Source organism: Mastigoproctus giganteus, chromosome 14 (genome assembly GCF_048544385.1).
Source record: "Mastigoproctus giganteus isolate SK-2022 chromosome 14, ASM4854438v1, whole genome shotgun sequence".
In the NCBI taxonomy this organism is placed as follows: Eukaryota; Metazoa; Arthropoda; class Arachnida; order Uropygi; family Thelyphonidae; genus Mastigoproctus; species Mastigoproctus giganteus.
The window spans coordinates 86,322,096-86,349,213 of NC_143588.1; the positions used below are offsets into that span (position 1 = coordinate 86,322,096).

The window sequence follows — 27,118 nt, forward strand, 5'->3', positions numbered from 1 at the left end:
CATCAAATTCTACTAATACAAAGCCAACCAAGCAGCACCAAGATAATTCCCTCAAATCAGGAACTTTTACTAAGGAAAAAAATGCAACTCGTACACAGAAGAAACTAACTGATCAAAATATATGGAAATTGACAAGAAGTCGAATAATGAAGGTATAGTTTACTACATGCGTATGACAAGATGGATATTGCTTGCCCAGTATTTCCAAAATTAGAGAAGAGAGTTATCCTTACAGAACTTAAACTGGATCAAGGGTCAGACCGTTCCACCTAACCTAAACTTAAATAATGCAGAAAATCATTCAATGAAATTGTAGAGACTTCAGAAGCAATCTAGATGAATTAAAATATTTAATATCCCAGCACGATCCTTCAAGCATTTGTCTACAGAAAACATCAAATTACACTCCCCACTTCTCTATTATACTCCCCTGAACTCAAATAATGCAGAAAATCATTCATTGGAATTGAAGAGGCCTTAGAAGCAATCTAGATGAATTAAAATATTTAATGGTCCAGCACGATCCTGCAAGCATTTTTCTACAGAAAACATATTTATCATCAAATTATACTCCCCACTTCTCAAGGTATACGCTATACAGACAGGGCACATGTTCTGAATCTCTGGGAAGAGGAGTAGCAGCAATTTTAGTTCGTAGAAATGCACCATCCAAATCTATCCAGCTTTGCACCACACTAGAAGCAGTAGCCATTCACATTGTTCTTGACATTACTTTCACTCTTGTGTCTATTTATATTCCACCAAATGTTTCATGTTCCACTGCAGAACTTGATGATTTACTAAATCAACTGCTCCAACCTGTATACCTTTTAGGTGATCTAAATGCTCATCATCCCTTGTGGGGTTCCACAAACATGGATCGGAGAGGGCGGATGATCGAAACCATACTTGACAACCATCACTTAACATTGCTGAATACCGGTGTACACATGTATATCCACCTGCCTACAGGATCAAGCTCTGCTCTTGATCTATCCATATGTTCTTCATTCATTTATTTTAGCCTTGAGTGGACAGTATTAACTGACCTTCACAACAGTGATCCCTTTCTTATAATTTGCAAAATACAGACAAACTATGCTTCCAACCAACAAATTGCGTGGCATTTTCACACAGAAAACTGAAAATAGTTTTCTAATACAATACAATTTGATAATCACTTGATCCTTACTACAGTTATTAATTTAATAATGCCATGAGACATATAGTTGAAGAACTACTTGGAACTGCTGCCAGTCCAATACAGAAAGCAAATATTACTAAACAAAGATATAATGGTCGGTGGACAAGAGATTGCTTTCTTACCAAAAGAAAGCAAAATAAAGCTTGGAACATTTTTTGCTGAAATGAATGAAATTCACTTCTACCATCTGCAGAAACACTGATGCCAGAATAATCTGGGGAAAGATCCATATCCACAGTGGAAAGTGCCAACAAACTTCAGCCCAGTCCTGTCTTAAAAAGGAATGGATATTTCTTCTCCAATTGATATTGCAGAGGCATTAGCTGAAATATTCACTGCCATCTCATGTTCTCAGTCTTATAAAGACTCGTAATGCTTTACTACAGAATCTTTGAAGAGAATGTTTACCCTGATACATGGCATCAATCAATGCTGGTAGCCATAGTAAATCTGGGTAAAGATGCTTCTTCTCCCAACAGTTATCATCTTATATCCTTGACCAGCTGTCTAGGAAAAATACTAGAAAAGATGATTCACAGGAAAATCATCTGGATTATTGAAGATTAGGATGCTATAACACGCCACCAATTTGGTTTCTGCAGTAACCGGTGTATAACTGATGTCTACATCAAAGTAGACAACCATCCTTGCTTCACACTCAAAATGCTTTTGTTAAAAAACAACACATGGTAATGATAACATTTGATATTACCAAAGCATTTGACACAACCTGGAGATATGGAATCCTCCCAAGACTTGAACAATCTTAGATGAAGAGGTAACTTACCTCGATTCATTCAGAATTTTCCACATCTCAGGACCTTTCAAGTACGATTCCAGAATGAGCTGTCCACAATTCACACGCAGGTAGAAGGAGTACCCCAAGGATTGATTTTAAGTGCCACACTTTTTGCATTACATACCAGTGGCATTACTTGAGATATCCCAGCTACTGTGGAAACTTATGTGTATGCAGACGATCTTGCTAGTTCCTGTAAATCATGGAGCATGGCTACCATTGAAAGACAACTACAATTATTATTTATTATTATTATTAGCCATATGGTGCAAGGAAGCCTGAGGCTTATGCTACACCAGCCAAAAAAAAAAATTTTCCCAAGTTACCCTGAGAGAGAGAGAGAGAGAGAGAGAGAGAGAGAGAGAGAGAGAGTAGAAAGAAATCACCAAGAAAGAGAAGAATGATGATTTCCAGCTCAGGACCCTGGGTGTGCCAAGCCCATACTCACCAGTTGTGAGGCCCTGGGTAATTAGCAATAACTAAAATTGAAACTTAGACAAACTGCAATGGCTATCGATTAACCCAGGGGAAAACTATGTCAATACAATTCTGTAAATTTTGATTGCTTCATCTGGAACATGTATTAAAACTGAAAGGAAGAGAAATATCTGTGACAGATTCCATAGGACTATTGGGTTTGATTTTAGACACCAAACTAAATTTTCATAAACATATAACCTATCTGCAAACTACATGTCTCCAGAAATTAAACATCCTTCGTGGTGTGCTGACAGGCAGTCATTGCTGAATTTATATTACTCTAATCCAGTCACTATTAGATTATGAAGCATATAGTATATGCTTCAGTTAAAAACAGTATCTTACGATCTCTGAACACCATACAACACAGTGCCCTTTGATCTGCACTAGGTGCCTTCAGAACCTCGCCAGCTCAGAGCTTTAATAGGAGGCACATGACTCCCCACTTAACCTTAGAAGATAAAGCCTACTCTGCCAATATGCTGCCAAAATAAGAAGCTCACCATCTCATCCTTGTTGGATGTACCTGAACCATCCTCTTTGGCCAACACTACAAATCCAAACCTAATGAACCTAGGCCTGCTGACGCCTTCAAGAAATAATACGGAAGTGGAAAATTGATCTCAACAAAATTGAGGAAAGTACAAATATGCATTTACCTCCATGGGATAGACATGACATAGACATTGATCTATACTTCGCTCAGTGCTCAAAAAACACCATTCCATCATTTAACATCCAACAGCTACATGCTAACCATACTTTGGAACATACTGGGAAACTCATAATCTATGCGGATGGCTCTAAGTCCTATTCACATGAAGGTGCAGTAGCATTATTCCCTTCGCATGTAGTTTCAAAATTCCTTCCATTTGAGTATAGCATACTTTATGCAGAATTATATGCTATCCAGCTTGCATTAAGTGAAATATCAGCAATCATGACTTCCAATCCTAATATATTTTGATTCACACAGTGCTATCTCAGCCATACAGGGTAAACATCATTCTCATCATCCTGTCCTACTATAAATTGACTTTCTAATCAATCTCTGTAAAAAAAAAAAAACTCTGAAATAACTCTTTGTTGGATCCTAGGATACTCCGAAATAGAAAGCAATGAAAAAGCAGGTAATTCAGCAAAGTCGGTTTCGGAACTGCCAAACAAAACAATGATAGTTTTCCATACACTGATTTTAGACCAGTTAGTATTAGAGCAAGTGAAGGTGAATAGGCCCAGATATAAAACCAAATCCACAAATATGGGATTCAAGCATCAGAAAAAGTCACAGAGAAGAAGTAATGCTTGCCAGACTACAAATTGGCCACACTCATCTTACTCATTGCTGTCTATTAGCTAATGAAAATCCTCCTCTCTGTGTTCAATGCTAAGTTCAGCTTACAGTAAAAGACATTCTTTTGGTATGCCCTTGGTTCAGAAATTCCAGATTCCTTTGCTTCCAAAGTTTATGTAATAATCAGAATCTACTTACTCTTTAACAGATATTAGGTAAATCTGCAAATCTAGATGAACTATTTAATTTCATTCGGCAAATGTGATTTGATAAATGAATCTGAAAATTTTGATTTACATTAAAAAGACCAAGGTGTGGAAAGAGACATCTTGACCTTCGATGCCCTTGTGTTTCAAAACCCTTAAACAACAACAACAACAGCTGGCCTAAATGGGTCTCAGTATAGTTTCATGAATGGAAGATCATTCCTGAAAAATCTCTTAAATTAAAATTATGAGGTTAAATGCAGTTGGATGCAAGAAACAACTTTGACATTATATATCTGGAATTTACTAAGGCTTTTGATACAGTTCCTCATGAGAAGTAATTATATAAATCAGGCCAGATTAGGATAACCAGGTCAGGAAGATCTATCAGTGGATTTGAGGTTGGTTGAAGGGAAAGAAACAGTGGGTGGTCATAAATCAGTATTCTTCAGAAGGATTGGAGTAGCAAGTGGTGTTTCATCAGGGAACCTGCCAAAGTTTTTCTGACAACTTAAAGATTGGGAGGTTGGTTAACAATCAGAACCAATCTGTGCTACTTCTAAAGGATTTGGGCTGATTGCAAGTATGGTGTGAGACAAGGCTACTAAAGTTTAATGCTACTAAACAGACTAGGGGAAGGGGAATTAAAGGATGCTCAGGATGAGTAATACTTGGGAAATGTGATACCAAAAGACATGAAGTTCAATATGTAGTATAAACAGGCAGCAAGATAGGCACATGGTATTCTAATATGATTTATCATAATTTTACGAGTAGAGAAGGAGATCATGCCTTCTCCCTCCCCCCCCCTCTCTATCTATATATCTATATATATATCTATATATATATATATATATATATATATATATGATTTTTTGATTAGGGACTACTTTGTCCATACTTTGTGAGAGTTATGATACTTTTGATCCCACTCAATTTATTATTATTAAATTTCTTCTCTTTCGCATTTATGGACAAGTATAGAAACGCAGTCCTTGATGCATGATCAGCTGTAGTCCCCTGAAGGAATACCTGATCATGTATCAATATTTATTTTTGCTAACATCAAACTTTATTGTATATTTGCTCTACCCCCCCTTTTGAATATAGCCAAATTTATCCACCCTTATCTGATGCTAGCTACCATTACTTTTATTTATTTGTCACTTTAATTTATTTATCATTTTTACTTTACAGATCACTCCTCTCTAATAGGCTTCACAATTCAGCTTATAATTTTACTTAATTCATCATAACTTATAGGATATTCACCTTCTTTTTTTACCTTTTAACACCTACATTTGCTCATATTTCTGCTATCCTTTTCCTTCCAGTCTTCAGTCTCCCCCCCCTCTCTCTCACTAAACCGACTGAGTACACCCCTTAACAATTCCGCCAAATTCTAATCAATATCTAAATTCTACCGGTTTCATGTTAATCTCTAAGACAACTAACAGTATTATCTTTCATCTAGTATAGCCTCACACGTCTAAATTTAATAACATCAAAATTTTGCCCGACCTATTAGGCCTTTAACACATCTCTTTAGCATTCAACCCCAACCAGCGATTTCCTAACAGCAATCCCATTAAGCATTAATGTCAGACGCATAAATTTTTAAAATTTATTTTTATTTTTTTTATTTTTAGGTCCTAGCCACTGAAATCCCAGGAAACTAGGTGGCAGGACCTGCCAGAGCAATTTGTTGTGATACTGGATACACCTGGCTAGCCTCCACATGGTGAGGTATGGGCAACGTCGGGCCCCACTAGGGGCCTGGCGGCCAATAAGCCGGACAAACAATGGGCACAACATATCGCACTGCACAGATATGGCCCACACACTTTCAAGTCTCTGGCTTGACAGTGTACTGTTCTCAATACAGCGAAACACACGTGGAGATGGGAGAAAACCTCCCATCGACTAAAACTAAACCGACTGAGTACACCCCTTAACAATTCCGCCAAATTCTAATCAATATCTAAATTCTACCGGTTTCATGTTAATCTCTAAGACAACTAACAGTATTATCTTTCATCTAGTATAGCCTCACACGTCTAAATTTAATAACATCAAAATTTTGCCCGACCTATTAGGCCTTTAACACATCTCTTTAGCATTCAACCCCAACCAGCGATTTCCTAACAGCAATCCCATTAAGCATTAATGTCAGACGCATAAATTTTTTAAATTTATTTTTATTTTTTTTATTTTTAGGTCCTAGCCACTGAAATCCCAGGAAACTAGGTGGCAGGACCTGCCAGAGCAATTTGTTGTGATACTGGATACACCTGGCTAGCCTCCACATGGTGAGGTATGGGCAATGTCGGGCCCCACTAGGGGCCTGGCGGCCAATAAGCCGGACAAACAATGGGCACAACATATCACACTGCACAGATATGGCCCACACACTTTCAAGTCTCTGGCTTGACAGCGTACTGTTCTCAATACAGCGAAACACACGTGGAGATGGGAGAAAACCCCAGGTGCTGTCTGACACGGACATACCTTATCCTTTTCCTTCTAGCCTTTGACATCTTGTTTTCACATCTTCACTCCAACTTTCACATATATTAATATATACATACATACATACATATATATATATATGTATATATGTGTGTGTATATATATATATGTATGTATATATATATATACAGGTCGACCATCACTAATCTGGTTCCACCACTAATTTGAACATAATTTCCGCAAACGTAATTTCAAGTTTCTCGGGTCGGCACACCGACCTGCTGCTACTGTTTTGGTGGTGTTGGTTGCAGCATCAGCCATTGGCGCGAACTGATAAACACTGGCAAGCCATTCCCACTTCTTTTTCTGCATTTATTATTGTAACCTGCTTACATTTAGCCACAGCCATGGTTCCAATGCATAAAGGAAGTGCCTCTTGTGGTGGAAAGCGCAAACACCGTACATTGTCTGTGACAGATAAAAGTTGAACTTCTAAAAAAACACAACAGCGGTGTGTCTGTGAGAAGTTTAACTCTGCTTAATTGCAGATTCCAGCAATTTCTCTTAGTTCCTCTTATTTTAGTAATTTTCTTTTTTGCTATTCCTTTTTTTTTTTTTTTTTTTTTACAACACACTTGTAGAAACTTACGGAAAAAATACAACATGATACAGTGCCCTAACGAACTCGTTTTCACAAAATCTCTAACAATACTGACAAACTTATTGTGATGTTTGAGAGTTTATTTTATCATATTAGTTTTATTGCAGCGCTTGCCGCGCATTCAATAAACTAATTACAAACAACCTTCACATATATGCTGTAATAGCATCACACGTACATGGCCGACACGGCTTCTCAAGAAATAAAGTAACCAACATATATGGCCATGTTGGCCACATATATGCAACATAAAAAATACTTTATATATATTAAGTGAAAAAATGACAACACTGACATTACAATATTTATTTTAGAATTACTAATCAAATTATTTCCTAAATATTTTTTGGCCCCTGGAGAATTTTTTTATTAAACTGCTTTGGCAGTCAACATGTTAAAGGTAGGAGGAGGTGGTTAGCTGTTGGGTAAACTGTATGTGCTAAAATAACCACCGGTGATCCGGCAAACTCACTAATCCGGCACTCCACAGTTCCCAACGCTGCTGGATTAGTGATGGTCGACCTGTATATATATATATATTTATAAGAATTTTTTTATGAATAATTTAACAGTATATATTATTAATAATTAATGGTTTATGGACCATATACACTGCCAAAATTAAGCAGAATGAACCCAGCAACCATAATGGATACATACATTTGTAGATAGAGAGGAATAAGTAAAGGGCTAACAGAACTGAAATTGTAACTATATGGAACAAGGTAATAAGAAATAAATTAGAAGTACTAAATGCTGTGTATCCTATGACTTCAAGACCTTTTTTTGGGGGCCAGCCACTAAAATCAAAGGAAAGAACAGCAAGAAGTAAGGCCTCTTGTTTGTGACATGAAATATACGCAGCACATGGTAGATTTGAAAGGCCAGTATGGAAGATGAGGGTTAAAGTTTAATTTATAATTATAAGGCCTACATATATTTCATGGCTGACCTGACAGAGGTGGAATGCAAAAAGAAAGGTTAAAATGAAAGAAGATAACTTACTGAGGTTGAGCTGGTATATGACTGAAGAAATAGAAATCTTGAACAACTGAGGGCCACTACATGGATTCTTGAAGGAGGTCTTGCCTCACCAATCTGGTAATTAGTATGATGAGGCCATAAAACAGTTGGATTCAAGAATCAAATCTGACATTATATACTTAAAATTTGGTGTAGCTTTCAATGTAGTTCCTCACGAGAAGTTATTGTATAAACATAACAGGAAAGATCTTTAATTGGTCAGCAGTTACTATGGACAGAAGGCAAAGGGTAGGTGTAAATGTCCATACTCAGAATGGACCTACATAGCAAGTGATGTCTCTCACGGGGATTGATATTAGGGTGCTGTTGTTTCTAACATTCCTTAATGATATTGAAGAAGATATACAGTAACAGGAGTGTTGTCATAGTTTGCTGAAGGTTTGAAGAGAAGTTAACAGCCAGAATGCTGCTTAAACATGACTTAGATTGGTTGCAGATTTTGTATGAAAAATGGAGACCATTGTTAATGCTAATAAGAGTAAGACCTTGCACCCGGCCAAAAGAAACCCAGGAGTAACCTATAGAGATGATCAAGAACAATAAAAACTTGAGAATTACAATACAAAGAAATATGAAGTTTCCCATGCAGTGAAAATTTTTCCAGCTGGTTTATATCCCTGTCATAGTGACTGCCACATTGGTCAGGTGAAAGTTCTTCAAGAATCCATGCAGCAGTCATTTTTTCAGCATTCCATTCTTATCAAGATGATTGTTTATTGCAGGGGTGCACAACCCAGGGGTCCCAACCTCCTTGGGGGTCGTGGAAGAAGTTTAAGGGTGTTTCAAGGGAGGGAAGGTCACCAATTGAGGAACATTGAAAAAGAAATCATACCCAAATATGATATGTTCACTTAGCACTGTAGTAAAACAGTGTTAAGTGAATCAGTCAGTGCTAAGCAAGCATTATGTTCCCATAACATATGTATTTGTGAGTTGTGGTATATGGCATAGGATACTTCCTAATCAATATAAATGGTAGTGAAAAGATGCGAAAATGTCGGTAAAAATATTTAATATTCAAAAATTTTGTACATACAAAATATACTACATTACATGTGTATTTATTTATGTGGTAAATAACTACATTATGTATCAAAATTACACTTAAACAATATCAATTAGAATCACAAATTTTATTAACTTGATGGCCCTGGGCACTTGAGTTTTTGCGTCTTTGGATTTAAAAAATGTGTTGTGATTATGGGTTGTACTTTGGCCCTCTTCCTCTTGTTGTACAAAATCATGTAGGGATTCATTTCTTTCTTTAAATTTCTGATTACCTTTGAACTTTGTTCCATGTCAGGGTCATTCTCCCGGAAATAATCACACATTTTTTCAAAGTGTTTAAAAGCTTAACTGAGTCCTTTTACAGTCAGCGACTTTTTTGGTTCTTCATCTTCAGGATCTTGTTCATCTTCTCCCTCAATTGCACACTCTTGTTCTTTTTTCAGTTCCATGAGTTCTTCATTAGAGAAGCCATCCCTGTCATTGTTGATTATCTCTTGTACATCATCATCGCTGATTTTGTCCAGTCTTGCTTCTTTTCCGAGCTCAACAATTTGCACTTTATCATTCTGAACCAAATCATCACGTTCTTGGAAATCCTTTATATAATCCTTCCAAACTTTCCTCTACAATCCATTCTTTTGTTTTCCTGAGTCACTTCATCCCAGGCACTTGAAACGTATATGCAGTTTTATTGTTGTAGGATTTCCAAAACTCCATTTGGCTTAATACATTTTCGCCCGTGTTGATGGCTTTAACAGCTTAGAAAAAGGTATTCCTCTTGTAGTAGGCTTTAAATGTGGCAATAACACCTTGGTCCATTTGTTGGCTCAGAGATGTAGTGTTTGGAGGCATATAAAACATTTTTATCTGATTATTCAAGCCTTCTAAACATTGTTTGCTTTGATGTCCTGGTGCATTGTCCATGATCAGAATTGCTTTGTAATCAAGATTATTTTTTTGCACAATATCTTTTCCACTGCAGGACAGAAGAATTCAACATACCAATAAACGAAAATAGGCCTGGTTACCCAAGTGTTTTTTATTAGTCTTCTGAATTACAGGTTGGTATGATTTAGCAAAACCTTTAAGAGCACTTAGATTTCTCTAATGGTAAATAAACTAAAAGCGGTTTTAATTTAAATTCTCCCACAGCATTACCAACCAACAATAAAGTCAACCAATTCTTTGCTGCTTTGAAGCCTGGCGTATTTTTTTCTCTTTTTGATATGAAACTTCTTTTGGGCATTCATTTCCTATAAAGTCCTGTTTCATCTATGTTAAAAACTTGTTGGGCAGTATAGCACCCCCTCTTCAACAATTTTAAGAAGTTCTTTTTTGAAAGTTTCAGCTCCTTCTTGATCTGCACTTGTGTTTCTCCCTAGATTGCTATTTTGTGTAGGTTAGAGCGATTTTTAAATTTATCGAACCAGTGCTTACTAGCATTAAATGGTTTACATTTTTATTCTTCAAGGTGAGCTTTCCTCAGATCTTATTCATATAAGCTTACTTTTTCTTTCATAATAACTGAACTTAACGGAATTCTCTGTTGGATATTATTTTAGATAAAATTATTTAGGAGTTTCTCCATTTCGGTCATGATTGCTGGCCTAGCCCTGGTCAGTTTAGTTTCCTGCAGTGGCTCTCTTTCCTGCTGCTAAAATTTGTTCTCTCTTTTTTATATTCTTGCAGTTGAACCTGCCACTCTTAAATTATTTCACACATCTACATGTCATTGACCAGAATAAATTTGCTTCGAAACATCTAATTTAATTTTCAAACTGAATCTTTTTCTGTCCTTTGTAATCTTTGTACTGCATCCAGACATTGTTGCTTTTTCATTCTTATCTGCTGTTATTAACCCTTCGAAAATATAACTGCATTGCATTATTTACTCAAATATTGTATCAATATTTGAGTAAGTTGTCCGTTATGGACAATGCCCAACATTGTACTGAGTGATGACTCGTGATCACTTGTGGAGGTCATATACGTATACATACATTCAAGCATATAATGCACAAGTTTTTCTTGTTGGTAAATGAGCCTCATAGGGAGTTTTCACAGTGTTATAGTGAGATATGGGTTATAATATAAGAACAGTGTTATAGCAAATCAGCATAAAGCAAACTGCATAATAACGAGGGCCTACTGTACTATGTATTGTAGGAACTACAATGTCATACTAAATGATAAAAGTATTGTTTGGATCTTATTTCTTTCCAAAATTCTTTAATTGTCAACAGTCTCTCACAACCCCAATGTAGTTTCTAGACTGCCATGCAAATAAAATGTAGTTGAACAATCGGGATAAGCCTTCTGATTTATCCCCCACCTATGATGGTTGTTATTACACTTGTTACTGAAACTTGTTAGATTGTTTCATGGACATGACATTCTTGGATAAATGCGCAGACAGTGGAGTGTGAGAGATAGCTACTTTTTCTATTCTTCTCTTTTCTGTTTTTTTATTCTCTATACTGTACCATCTTCAGTGTATTAATATAATAAATACTATTCAAAACCTATAAATGACATATTTTTCATATTGTTCCTTGGGAAAATAAATGCAGATCATGCATCATTGTCTTCTAAATTTAGGGATCATGAGTAGGAAAAGGTTACACATCACTAATTTATTGCATCGTTATGCCTGTAGCCAAGTGGTCAAGTATAAGGTGAAGTAATATACACACTTTTGAGTGTACCATGATTCAAGCTTCTGTGGCTACTAAATGTGGTCAATTATTGTATTCATTATCAAAAAAATAATTAATTGTGAATTCTTTTGATCTGGTAGTTGTGCTGGAATATAAACAGTTTTTGATTTTTATAAAAACTTTTTAATGAAAACTCGAAATATAAAAGGTATTAGAACTTATAGTACTTACTGCCATGAATCGGTTGAAAGCTGAAAAAATAAAAGATACCTGTTGATATTATACTTAATAATTTCTGTAGATTGTGATTTTTGAGAAGTACATGTGAAGGAAGATTGTTCCAGGAAAGAGCATATGGGATAAATGAGGAAGAGAAAAAGTTGGTTCTGTGAGTTGAAAGTTGGATAGTGAATGGATGCTGATTTGTTTTGGCCCATGTTCAGACTGATTTGGAAGAAGTGCAAATGGAAGTATCTATAGAAAAGGAGTGTAGCTGAAACTTTGTCTTTGAGACAGAGAATGAAGAGACTAAGAAAATTTAACCTCGGGCTCGCATCTGGTGAGTATGGACTTGGCACACCCAGGGTCCTGAGCTGGATATCATCAATCTTCTCTTTCTTGGGAATTTCCTTAAGCTTCCTTGCACCATATAGCTAATAATAATAATAATAATAATAATAAATGGGTCATTAATTGACCTTATTGCTCTCTTTTGAATGTGGTTTTTTTTTTTTTTTTTTTTTTATGAAAAGCCCCAAGCATGAGAGGTATTAGAACCCATAGTACTTAGTACCATGCATGGTTTGAGAAGATGAAAGAAGATATTTGTTGACATTAGACTTGAACATCTGTAGATTGTCATTTTCAGGAAATTCATATGAAGTAAGGTTGTTCCAGAAAATTGAAGTTGAATAAATAAATGAGGAAGAAGAAAAGATATTTCCATGAGTCTGAAGTTGGACAGTAAAATGAAGTTGACTGGTTGTGGCACTTTTTTGGACTACTTTGAAAGAGAGATCAGGAATTATAGAAGCCAATTCAGAAAAACAGTGCCCATGGAAGTATCTATAGAAAATGCATGTAGCAGAAGCAGAACATCTATGAGACACAAGATGGAGAGACTCTCTTAGAGATGAGTCATTAATTAACCTAACTGCCCTCTTTTGAATGGAATCTAGAAGCCTGAGAAAGGTTTTGGGGGCATCGCCCCAGATGTGGGAACAATATTCCATGTTAGGGCAGATTATCCAGTGAACAGTTATTTTTAAGAAAAGTATGCCGAAAGCAAAAGAGAAAACCCAGTTTTTTGGATGCAGTGGAAGCAAAATTTGTAATGTGTTTATGCCAAGAGAGATTAGAAGTCAGGATAATCCCCAATAGAGATACGTGATTTTGTCTATAAATCATAGTATCATCGAAGATAAGCATAGGAGCAGAAGAATTCTTTTTCGAGATATAAAACAGGACTGAGTTTTAGGAGGATTAAAATCAACTAAGTTATCTTTGCCCCACTGGAGAATTACCTGGCAATCAGTATTTAAAGAATTGGTAGTGGATATTTGAGAAGTTAAAGCTGTTGGGGCAGGGCAAGGTTTCTCAAACTGGAAGGTAGAATGCAATGTGCTATCATCAGCAAAACCATGGATAGGATTTCTGGTCAGTGGAAGAAAGTCATTAATATACAAGAGGAAAAGAGTGAGAGAGAAAGAACTGAACTTGGGGAAGGAACACTAGCATTAGTGGAGAAGTTAGAAGACAGACAGACAGCCATCTACCATCACCTGCAGTTAGTGGGCAGAGAGAACACTGGATACCCAATTACAAAAAAAAAAAAACAGATGTGAAACCATAAGATGGAAGGTTATTTAAAATACCTTTAAGCCAAACGCAATCAAAAGCCTTTGAAATGCCAAGAGTAAGTGCAAACTTTTTCTTTGAATTTTTCTATAGATGGGTAACATAAGACAGAATATCACCTGTGGATCGACTGACAGATCCATACTGGCTCTGATCAACTATACTGGTTGATCAGACCAGATCCAGAAACCTTCCGTTTGATCAACCATACTGGTTGATCAGACGGAAGGTTTCTGGACAGTTTAATAGTTGGCAGTTAATTTATTTCTCCATTACTTTAGAAAGAGTAGAAGTAAGTACAATGGAATGATAATTGGATGGGGTGGATTTGTCACCATTTTTAGGAACTGGCTGGAGCAAATTTCCAAGCAGAACGGAAAACACCTTTGGAATAAGAAAGTGAAAAAAATGTGACAAAACAGGAGTAAGTTCAGGAGCACGGGTTTTGAGAACAAGTGGAGAAATACCATCAGGACTTCGAGCTTTCTTAGCATCAAAATTGTTCAAAATCCTTCTGACATTTTTTTGATGGGAGACCACAGGAGGCATTGAATGAAGTGTACTTGAAATGGTGGAATACACAAGTTGGAAGAAAAACAGGATGCTAGCAGGTCAGCTTTATCTTTGGCTGAAGTGGCAATAGAACCATCTGGTTTTGACAGAGATGGGCAAAACTTGCAGCTTTGACAAGAGACCAGAATGCTTGACTACCATTTAGACAAGAAGCAAGTTTTCTACTGTTAGCCTGTTTGAAATCTAATTTGGACTGATTAATTATTTGATTTACAATTGTTGCAAGCTTTGATGTAGGCAGAAAATGAACCTAAAGATTTGGAAAGAAGCCAATTGTGATATGCAACATCCTTCTCTTGAACAGCCTTAGCACATTTATTGGAAAGCCAAGTTTTAAATAAAGGATAAGATTTTAGTGTAGTAGTGTGAGATAGAAGAATTCATCCCTATTAGGATAATTTCACTGACACCATCTGAGCAAACGTTGACATCAGAAGATTTGAAACAGTAATCTGACCAAGGAAAAGAAAGCTTGCAGATCATCCCATTTTGCATTCTTGTAATGCCAAGCAACACGAGGTTGAGAATGGCCATGAGAGAAAGGCTCCATTGGAGAAGAGACCATCTCCAAGTTGTGATCTGAGGTGCCTAGAGGACCACTCAACTGTGTACTTAGAAGGTTGTTTGTGAGAAAAAGATCAGGTCTACAATTTTAGTGAGGTTTTGGGACACCACCCCAGATGTGGTAAAAATATTTCATGCTAGTGCGAATTTGAGAATTGTACAGAGTGAGTAGGTGTTTAGAAGAAGAGTAATACCGAGCTTGAAAAAGAAAACTCAAATTTTTTTTCATGCAGAGGTAGTGGTATTTGTGATGTGATGTGATGTGCTTGAATCAAGAGAAATTATATCAGGGTAATCCCTAATGGAGAGATGTATTCTTGTCTAGAAATGTGAGTGTTATTTAGGATTAACATAGGAGAAATGTGCTCTTTTTTGAAAGAAAGAAGATAGGACTGAATTTTAAAATTCAAACAGATTGGAATTAGCTAAGTTTTATTCACATCATAGAAGAATTCCCTGAAAAGAGCATTTAAGGGATTAGTGAATATTCCAGAAGATTAGACTGTTTGTGAAGACAAGATTTTCTGGAAAGTAGAATGTAGAGTGCCATCATCAGTAAAACCATGGATCAGATTTCCAGTCAGTGGAAGATGGTCATTAATATACAAGATGAAAAAAGTAGGAGAAAGAACTGACCTTTGAGGAACTCTACCCATTAGTGGAGAAGTTAGAAGACGGCAGTTTACTGTTACCCAAAGCAAGAGTTCAGAAAGAAAATTGAAATCTCTCCAATTGCCAAGTGTACTTAAAAGGTTTTAAAAATGTTAAGAGAAACTGCTTGAGCTTCACCAGACTTTTCTATTGAATTTGTCCAAAGATGAATGATATATATAAGTATATCACCAGTGGATTGACACTAGTAGAATCCATACTATTGATCATATGGAAAGTTTTGAGATAGTTTAAGAGTTGGCACTTGGTGGATTTCTCTATTACTTTGAAAAGAGTAGAGATAAGTGCAGTAGGATGATGATTGGAAGGGAGGGAGAGATTTGCTGTTTTTGGAACTAGCTGAATATGTATAAATTTCCAAGAAGGAAAAATGCCAGTGGTGGTGGTGGGGGGGGGGGGTAGTGTAAATAATAACAGGAGCAAGCTTCAAGAATGCAGCTTTTGAAAACAAGTGGAGAAATGCTATCAGGATCTGAAGCTTACTTGACATCTAGATTGTCCAAAATTATTCTAATCCTTCTGTTGGGACACATGAGTATAGTGTATTGGGTCTGGGTAGGATGTGGTTTACCAAGGTCATTGATACAAGATTTACAAAAAACAACAGATGCTATTAAATCAGCTTATCTTTAGCTGATGATGCAATAGAATCATCAAGTTATATCAGAGGTGGGAATAAAGAGACAGAAGTTGCAGCCATTATATTTGGCAGAAACCAGAATACTCAGCTACCATTTGGACAAGAAGCAAGTTTTCAGCCCTTAGCCTGTTCAAATTCAAGTTTGAACTGGTTAATAACTGCTTTACAATTGTTGTGAGTTTTAGTATAAGGAAAAAATGGATCTGGAGATTGGATACATCCCAGTTGTGATATGCTACATTGTTATCTTGAACAGCCTTTGCATGTTTGTTGGACAGCCAGAATTTAGAAAATGGACAAGATATTAGGCTGGAATGTTTCATCCCTACAAGATTAATTTCAATGGCACAAGCTGAGCAAGCATTGCGCTCAGAACAGAAATTACACAGATCATACCATTTTGTATTCCTGTAATATCAAATGACAGAGGCTGAAAATAGCTCACAAGAGAAGTTTCATTGGAGACTTCACTAATTGTGATCTGAGTTGACTAGAGGACTGCTAATATTCGCTGTGTACTTTAAAGAGTTGCTGGTGAGAAAAACATTAGGAGTATTGGGTATGTGATTAGGATTGTCTGGTATTTTGGTAAATAAATGAACAAGCTGTGAGAGATCATTAATAATTGCAAAAGCCTCAGCATCTTGTCCATCTGAGTCTGTGTAGCTAGAAAACTGAAGCCAGCTGAAGTCATGAACATTATTAAAATCACCAAGGAAAATTATCTCACTGTTAGGAAAGTTAGAATTGAAAAAGTAGAGTTTCAAAGAAAGGAAGTCAAAGAGTTCCAAGTGATTAGTAGAGTCTGGAGAAATAGAGGCAGTGAATGAATTTAACAGAATGGGGTAGAGAGATTTTAAACTTGGGGTGATCAAAAAGAAGAGATTCTAAATTAGGAAATCCCTGACAAGGATTATCAGAGTGGACAATATACACAAGTACCACCTTTGAAGTGAGAGGAATCATAGTGCAAATAATTAGGTCAACCAAGATGAATAATGGTTGACGCAACCAGCGATTGGGATTCTGTAAGATTGTAGGTGGAAATGGATATTATTGAGATTGGAAGCTTGATCATTCATGATGCATTTAGTAGATAAAGTAAAAGTGGGGACAAAGAACATATATGAATTAGCAAAATTTTTGGATGTGCCATGCACACAACAAGAAGATACTGACTTAATTGATGCAATGCAACTTCAGTAATTCTTTCCACATAAATACTACTCAGACTCCTCCAATCACTAGCTGGCAGAGTAGAGGCATCAAGATTTTTCACTACCTGATCCACATGCTTCCCAAGAGTAGATTTGGTATGGTGAGCTATGTAATGGCCAGCTTACAAAAACCATATTAGACCATATCCTTCAATTGTAAGGAATATTGGATCTTTACATGATGCCAATCATAATCTCAAAAGACATCAGTAACTGATACTTCATGATGGAAGAGATGTGGGTTTCTGAGTCTCTGCTCATGAGTTTCACCACTTCAGGCCTCGAATAAGCAAAGTGATGGTATTGTACCAGATGATGAGAGTCTCTACCACATAGTATTACCTAGTGACACACAGGGGCAGCATTCCTCTTCTCTAATCTTCTAGAGAAGTTTAAAGAAAGGAAACTAGATCAGTTATTGCACCAAATGTATTTCAAGGAAGAATTTATAAGGTGTAGATTTCAAAACTTAGCAACTAGACATGGTCGTGGGGGGGGGTGAAACTTAACTTGGGTATATAGGGCTCTGAAGAGAATGATTACAATAAATGAATGTGGTATATTTTCACTGGTAGCTGAGGCTAATATCACGGGATATAAATATAACATCTCAGAAAGGAAGAGAGAATTGGATTTTACGTTGTTTACCATTTGATAGCTTGTTGCAAATCACTGGAGTAAATTACCTGCCAAGGCAAAGAGTTTAGAGATGGACATCAATCATACTGCACGATGGAAGATATGGGGAGGGTTTGTGGGAGCTTTGCTCTAGCAACTAAACATGGATTCCACCATTTCTTGTCTCAATTAAGCAAAGTGGTGGTATTGCACTGGTTGATGAGAGTCATCTACAACCAAGTATTGCCTGGTAACACAGAGGGATGCCATTCCTCTGTGGTGTAGGTGCCACACCTTGACCCTTATGTTGATTTGCACCTGTCTGATCCCCTACAGCAGAGGTTCCATAACTTTCTCAGTTCGTGGTGCCCTTAGTGTCCTAGTAATTTTTTTACAACATCCCTAGGCCAAAAGAAATACCTAACACAGCAGTTTTCGACCTTTTAATATATACCTATATAATAATTTTATTCTTTATATGGAGGTACTAAATAAAGATCAATTATAGATCACCACAAAATTAAAAAGATACTGTACAATGGATACCATACACCTTTTTATAATGAAATAAATGTATAAATTTAAAAAAATAATAAAATAATAATAACTTTAAGTAACTTAAACCGAAATTACATGGCACCCCAAGAATGTTGTTACGGCACCCCGGTTGAAAACCACTGCCCTACAGTGTGCTAAATGCCATATTTCAGGACTTGCATATGGGGTACCCAGGTTTTACTAACAGTCCCACCATTGTGAAGGTGCAAGCAGAGGATTTGGCTGTTACAGACTGACCGGACTTTGCCGAAATTAAGTCCACTTGACTTGAGTGTCACCTGAATATCATTTCCATCAGCATTTTAGACTCTCAGGTAGCATGCATAGCATATCTTGGAATATCTGAAAGCAAATCTATAACAGCCTGAAGTAAGTGTCACGATAATTCCTATACCTGAAGCCTCATGTCATCAGGTATAGAAATTCTAATGAATGGGGATTGTTATTGAGAAGAAGTTTCCTTATTTATTTATTTTTATTTTATTTTTTTTGGCAGCTCTTACTTGAATCAAAACATTAGTATGTTTTGTTTAGGTTGGCTGCTATTAACATTAATTAAAAGTGAATGCCGGTATTTAATTTTTAATTCCTTAAAGGCATAAAATTCCAAAACTTTGGCTTGGTGGTGAATCCATTTTGAATGCTAATAGTATTAGTAGTTATCTCTCTCTCTCTCATCAGTACAACCTGTGTCAATTAAAATATTTTAATCATAATTTCAGTGTGTGTGTGTGTGTGTGTGTGTGTGTGTGTGTGTGTGTGTGTGTGTGTGTGTGTGTGTGTGTGTGTGTGTGTGTGTGTGTGTGTGTGTGTGTGTGTTTCCCTTCATAACTTTAGTGCTTAGTTTCAGTTGGTTATGCACTCTGATTTTCACATGACATCCTTCAGAAAATTATAAGAAGCTTAAATGATTGTTCTATTCCATATATAATTGAGCATAACTTTTAAAATGAGCTATTTATTAATTATAATCACAAGATATTTCTATATATGAGTAATGTAATGACATTGTAGTGATATTATTAATTGCTGGGAGAAATTTGATATGTTATATTAGGTGTGATCAAAAAATTTTTAAAAAAAATTGATATTTTATGTTATATTTTGAGATACAAAGTAATTCCCCAAAAATATTGGGGGCTTACTTTGTATCTCAAAATTTCAAGATCATAGTGAGTTACAACTTGTCAAAACCTGTTTGACAACTGATCAAGATTGTGTATGCATCATATAAATCATGAATCATTCAGTTCATTTGCAGTCTGTCTGAATTTCCACATGTAGAATAGAAGGAAATTCATGTGTTTTTGTCTCAGATTAGGAAAAATGTATAACAGAAATCCATGAAGTGTTAAAAAATGGTTTTCAGAGGAGCTATATTATGTTGTTTGAACACTTTTTCAATGGACTTTTCAGCCAATTTCATACCTCACTACTTAACTGATGATTACAGAGGGTGACAAATTGTCACATTTTCAACATGCTACTATTGACCCACACTTTGTTTCTTCCACCATTACTGGTAATGGATAGTAGATATATCACTGTGATCTAGAAACAAAGGTCCCATCCTTTTGATGAAAGACCGTCTTCTCCAAGGTTCAAAAAAGGCAAGACAATCTCAATAAAATGCAAAGTCCATGTTTATCATACTTTTTGACTCGTGGGACATTGTTCATTATGAATTTGTCCTAATGAACATGAACAAACAGTGAACTATAAATACTGCAAAACAGTTCTAGGTCTGGAGGCCTCATTTCAAGAAGGATGTAGAGCTGCTGGAACGAGTACAGAGAAGGGCAACAATATTAGTGAATGGAACAAAGGGCTGCTCTTATGAAGAGCAACCCTTATGAAGGTTGCTCTTATTATTTATAAATAATATCGATGATGGTATATCAAGCTTAATGTCCAAGTTTGCAGACGATACAAAGGTTGGCAGGGTTGTTAAGGATGCTACTGACACTATGCTGCTGCAACAGGATCTGGAAAGGTTGAGCAGATGGGCTGAGAGGTGGCAAATGAAGTTTAACATAGACAAATGTAAAGTACTACATATGGGAAACAGCAACCCCAGAGCAACATATCAACTCTGTGGTACTACACTGACAGTTGTAGAGAATGAAAAGGACCTGGAGGTAATTGTGCAGGCAGATATGAAGTTCTCTGAGCAGTGCAGACGGGCTGCAAGAGTAGCTCATGGTGTCTTATCAATGATATATAGGAATTTTTCTAACAGAGATAGGGAGGTGATTATTCCCTTGTATAAGGCAATGGTCAGGCCACACCTTGAGTACTGTATACAGGTCTGTAGGTCTCATTTCAAGAAGGATGTAGAGCTGCTGGAACGAGTACAGAGAAGGACAACAAGGTTAGTGAACTGAACGAAGGGTTGCTCTTACGAAGAAAGGCTTCAAGTTTTGCAAATTACAGTGTCTGGAGACTAGGCACCGGCGAGGTGTACAAAGCCTTGAATGGTTTGAGCATGCTCAATGCTGATGGGATACTGCCTCTTGCTCAGAATAATCACCTGAGAGGGCATAAATTCAAATTGAGGAAAGACAGATGTAGGATAGATGTGCGGAAATTTGCCTTTAGCCAGCGGGTAGTTGGTTGGTGGAAGAGACTTCCATCCCTTGTTGTGGAAGTTGATAGCCTAAATAAATTTAAGTCTCAGCTGGACAGGTATTTTGAACGAACGGAGGGGTGAAGTGGAAGGGTTTTTCTTTTTTTTTTTTTTTATTGGCTGATGCTGCATAAGCTTGCTTTCTTGCTTCATATGCCTCTGCTAATGATAATGTGATTGCACAATACTTTTCAGAGAAAATGGCCATAAAAGTATCACTTGCATCATGACAACAGCCCTGCAGAGTTGCATTTTGAAAAGTCTCTTTTGAAGAGTCTGGTGGAATTCACGATTTCGAAAGTGATGTCCATAACACTTTTAGTATTTAATCTTTTGCTGGCTAACACTTGTTGGTGGATGATACTGTGGTAACTCAAAAAATCTGGGAATTCATCATCTTTTTGGCACAATGCAGTGAATCCTTTAAGATGCCCTGTCATTGCTTTAGCTCCATCTGTTGTTACTGATACGAGCTTAAATAGTGGTAATATAATTTTTTCAATAAAATGTTTGAATGAGTTAAAGATATCAGGACCTCTAGTTGTTTGTTTTAACGAAACCATACCCAGCAGTTCTTCTCTAGTAGCTGAATCATCGAAAAACATAACAACAAAAATGAGCAATTGAGCTGTATGACTGACTTCTGTAGATTCATCCAATTGTAAAGAAAAGGACACACAATTAGCAATATGAGCACGCAATTGTTCACTCACAGTTTTACTCATTTTTGCAATGCGTCACATCACAGTATTTCAAGATAATTGCAAATCTTGAGGAGCACTTCTAATTTCATTTTTATTCTTAAAATTTTCAAAAATAGAATCTGTTATTTCTAAAAATGCGTCTTTGATGAATTGACCATCAGAAAATGATTTGCATATTTTTGGAAGAAGATGACTAACTTTAAATGATGCTACAGTTACTGCTTTAGATTGTAAATTAGGTGTCATGAAGAAATTTTGTTGTTTGAATAATCTGGATTTAAGTTCTTCTAATTTATTTTTTGGTCATATGGAAAATCCGATTGGTATTTACCGTGGAGTGCGTTGAAGTGCCTTTCTAAATTTCCTTTTTTCGGGTATAGCCACGGAAGCATTGCAAATCAAACAACAGCATTTTTCTTTTATCATTACAAAAAAGTATTCTGGTTCCCATTCTTGATGAAAATGATACATTTTGCTCTTTTTCATAGTATTCATTTTAAATCAAAAGGTATTAAATTAACATATAAGTACTGTCCAGTTATTAAATCAGCAAAAGCACTGCTTACCGAGTAAAACACTTTAAGTTGCATGAACCGGAAAAATATTCTGTCTGAACAGCTAACATAGGATAATTGATGAAGAGGATTCCCAAATGAGGAAGTGGTTTCCAAAATAACCAGACACACACCATCGTTTATTGCTCTGTTTGGTTATATCCTTATAGGAATCAGTTTTGAATGCCTTTGTGATATTTCTCTAAAGCTATTTCTGCAGGTCACGACCATAAAACAATAAAAACAATTTGCACTTTTCTGTTAGTGCAATCTAATTATAAACGGTTGGTAAACTCAATCTTATTGAATTTGCAATAATACCGACAGCTGGATTTCTGTGGTATTTTATGTTATAATGGTGAAATGTGTTTCTTCTTCAATGAAATATTCGATCATGCAAAAAAAAAATTTCAGAATCTGCTCTTCATTCCAATTTTTGAAGCTTTGTAAAAAAAAAAATAAATAAATAACGCGCAGGTAGCAAAACCCTCTGCAATATAAAATTTTAGTAGTATATCTGACCACGCAAATCGAGGGATGACTGTATATTTAAAATTTGTCGTGATCAACCAAAATTAAAGCCACGATCGACTGGTAGATCACAGTCGACTCGTTGGCCACCCCTGGTGTATTTAAACAGTTCATAATTTTGTTTTTAATTCTGTAAAGATAGTGACATTGTTATTAAGTGAAAATAATTCAACATTTAATGTACATTTTTCTTTTTTAATATTTTGTAAATTCTCATCATATGACCAGGGAAAGATTGAGTTGAATATTAAAGAGACTGACGCAATACTGCCTTTTTATAATTTGGGATATCCCCACCGTAAAGGTCCTTAAAAATACAATTACCGCATTCTTATACTTTCTATTTTATAACAAAGTCCCAGCCGAGATCACTATTTGCTCTTAAAAATCACAATAAAATTCAGTTCAGCTCAGAATTTTTAATTTCAAATGGGATAATTAACTAAGATACTGAAACTGTGTTTGCTCCTAAAATCAAGGACTCTTCTAAAACTCAAGTGCTATATAGGGTGGTAGATTGTATGTGTCATAGACCAATTTGCATGTTATGCTGAGTAATAAACCTGGAATAACTCATAGGAAAAACACTGCTGCTTCCATTTGAGATCAGCTAACTACTGTCTCAGTTAAAGATGCTGTTAGAAATTCCTTTATTTGATGATAGCTTGAACCCAAACCTTTCCAAATGAGTGTCAAGTGGCTTAACTGCTATACTGTCACAGAGGATTTGTATGGGAGGAAATCAAGCCCATTATCTTATGATGGGTATGTATATTGGTAACTGTCAAAAAAATCAGTGATTTCCTGCTCTCCATTGGCTTTGCCCTGAAACCATAAAAATCTGCTCATCTTTCGGTCATCGGGCTATCATATACTTGATTTCAATTTATTCTTGTTATGGAAATTCCTTTGTTCAAAAAGTTGCAGCCCATAGTTGCTTTGGAATTTACTTTGATTCTATGACTAAATTTCTGAAATGTGCGTGGAATTTAAAACAAAATTTAACTCTCATTTCTAACCCTTCTACAGTAGCAAAATATATTAAAACTCATTTTCATTCTGTTATGTTGTATGGTTCCATGATTTGGTTGGCCTCTGCTGAAACTAATCTTAGTCTTCTCTTTTCTCTTTTTCTCTCTGATGAATTCAGTGTTCTCAAATGGGCCAATTTTAAAGCTGGATTCTCCTTCACTTGGTTGAGATCAGAAATTACAAAAATATAAAATATATTCTGATCTCCAGACTATTAGTAACTGAATTCCTTAAAGGATTTGCTAAAACATACTCATTTATTCTTTTTTCCTTCTGCAAAACACTGTAGCAACCTGCCTGTTTAAGTTGCACCCAGACACTGGAATGATTCCTCTCCACAGTTTGTCACCATACCCACCATCTAGTGTTCACATAGCATAGCAAGAAACATGATTCATTTGAAAAAGCAACTTTTTTTTCAGTCGTCAGTGGTCAAAGATGGTGTTCAATGGCCGACATGGGGTAACCCTGACTAGATAGCTACTCTGGTGGCCTAAATGAAGGAAGGTTCATTGGATTGTGGTCTTGGTTAAAGTCCATCAGCCATTCTGCCATCTTTAATCTATTGGCTCGCACTAGGCAGAATAGCTTACATTCACTGTGAACAGCGATACAGTGTATGGATGCCAGTTATTGACTCAGCACCTGCTGTCCTGTACATTATTCATTCACTCTTGGAACATCTTGATTATAGCACACTATGAACAGCTCACAAGATTTGCAGTTTCTGTAATACTGCCACCCTTTAACTAGTACCCAGCAATCATCTGTGTTTTTTTTTTTTTTTTTGAAGTCTGTCAAATTATGTCCCATGGCCATATTGTTCAAGTACTTTGTATGGACTGCATGCCACAAACCTGCAGTATCACATGCACTGGTTCTCACCACAACACATGTGCCACTATGTGGGGAGGAACCGAATGCTAAAACATGGAAGTATTTATAATTATAATGTTTTACTTGGACAGGGTATATTGGATTTATGATTTATGAAGTATTTACTTGTTTATCTATTTTTTATTTAACTTGGAATAAATTTGAGATTTCCTGTTTCTTCCAGGCAACTGGGTTTGTAATTAGTGGCATAAAATTTTCTGATGGCAAACTGGGAAGCAGAGAAGTATGCATTCAGTGGAAAGATCTAAAAGATTATGTCCGTGTTGAAATGGTTGCTGGTCCTCCAGCAAAGATAGTATATCCTAATTATGTCTCAGAACAGGTAATGTTTTTATGATTACAACACAGTGGAATAATTATTTAAATAAACGATATATTCCAAGTTGCTCTGAATGTAATAAAATTCATTAGTTAGGTACATTAGGTATGTGTGGCCTGTGATTCAGATGTAATAGTAGTAGTAATGGAGCCATGTAATGCAAGAAAGCAAGTGCATAAGCTTATGTAGCATCAGCCAAAAAAAAAAAAAAAAAAAAAAAATTTCATACATCCATTCCCTCTAAACGTTTGTCCAGTCCCTCCTTGAATTTATTTAAGCTATCAACTTCCACAACAACAGATGGAAGTTTGCTCCAGCAATTAACCACACGCTGGCTAAAGGCAAATTTCCACACATCTATTCTACAACTGTCTTTCCTCAATTTGAATGTATGTCCCCTCGGGTTCATAATCTGAACAAGCAAAAGAATTCCATCAGAATTCAGCATGCTCAACCCATTCAATGCCACACCTCAATCAGATCACCTCACAGGTGCCTAGACTCCAGATGCTGAAATTTGCAAAACATAAGCCTTTCTTCGTAAGAGCACCCCTTCGTTCCCCTCATCAGTCTTGTTGCCCTTCTCTGTACACGCTCAAGCAACTCTACATCCATCCTAAAATCAGGCCTCCAGACCTGTACGCAGTACTCAAAATGTGGCCTGACCATTACCTTATACAAAGGGATAATCACCTCCTTTTCCCTACTAGCAAAATTCCTGTATATCATTGACAATACCCCATGACCTGCTCTGGGCAGCCTATCTACATTGCTCAGAAAACTTCGTACCTGACTGCACAATTACTCCCAGATCTTTTTCGTTTTCTACCACCCTAAGTGTACTATCACGCAGTTTGTACATTTCTGTGGGGTTACTTCTACCCATATGCAGTACTTTTCATTTGTCTATGTTAAACTTCAGTTGCCATTTCTCAGCCTGTTTGCCAAAATTTTCTAGATCCTGTTGCAGTAGCACACTGCCATTACTGTCATTAACAACCCTGCCAACCTTTAATGTAATCAAATGCAATGAGGTATATGTGCATTCAGTGACAATTTGGGTATACACACAGTCAGTCAGTTTCTGGAGACTGACTGATAAAGTTAAACATCTACATTTTTCATAGTCAGTTTTTGTTTCCTTAAAACATAGCATCCTTGTGCTTCCACACTCGGTGGATTTTTGGCTGCTGTAAAGGGATTTTGAACATAATAGATTGGGTTTTACAGAGATATTAAATAGATTTAGTAGCATTCGTTAGCTTCTTATTTTGAATTTAACTAGTGATTTTTGGAAGTTACGATTCGCGGTGTTGGCGCAAATATTCTTCAACTAGCCGCCACATTGTAGTCGATAAGAAATATCGTGATGTTTATATATATATATCTCGAACTGATAGTGTAAGGTATAAAGTAAAACTAGATAGCGTAATACGAAGCACTCAATTAGGAATCTGTTAGATTATTATAGGGCTGCCTCTGTAGCCAGCTGGGCAGGAGCAGCAGTGCTTAGCACATGCTTCTTGATTAGACCGGGGTTCGAGCCCGTCACCATCAAATACAGAGGATGCGGAAAGGTCAGGGAATGACCACCGCATATCCCGCGAGCAGTATGGCCTTAGTTGCTAATGCTCCTAAAAACCAAATAACAAACAAGCTTATTATCAATTAATGAAAAATATTATTAATCTTATTAAATTTCATTGCTAATTAAATTGTATTTAAATGGAAATCATGACCCAGACTACAACTGCGAAGTAAAGATCACTGACTAGCGAGAGTGTTGTGGCTCAGGGGAAAAACGAAGGGGGTGATTCTCCAACGCATCAGTCTCAAAAAATGTGTGAAATGTGAAATATTTGCTGACCTTTATAAAACAGGACATGATCTAGCCAAGGGGGATGCCTTTATGTGTACTAGGTGTCTAGTGTCAA

The 27,118-nt window shown here is 36.4% G+C and overlaps 1 protein-coding gene across 1 annotated transcript in view; it reads left to right on the forward strand.

Moving 5' to 3' along the window:
* Positions 1-27,118, forward strand: part of LOC150075318 (structural maintenance of chromosomes flexible hinge domain-containing protein 1-like) — a 736,477-nt gene that overhangs the window by 420,311 nt on the left and 289,048 nt on the right. The window contains exon 31 of the mRNA XM_090388445.1: positions 25,029-25,187. Coding sequence (XP_090244571.1) covers positions 25,029-25,187 — 159 coding nt within the window. The remainder of the gene's footprint in view (positions 1-25,028; positions 25,188-27,118) is intronic.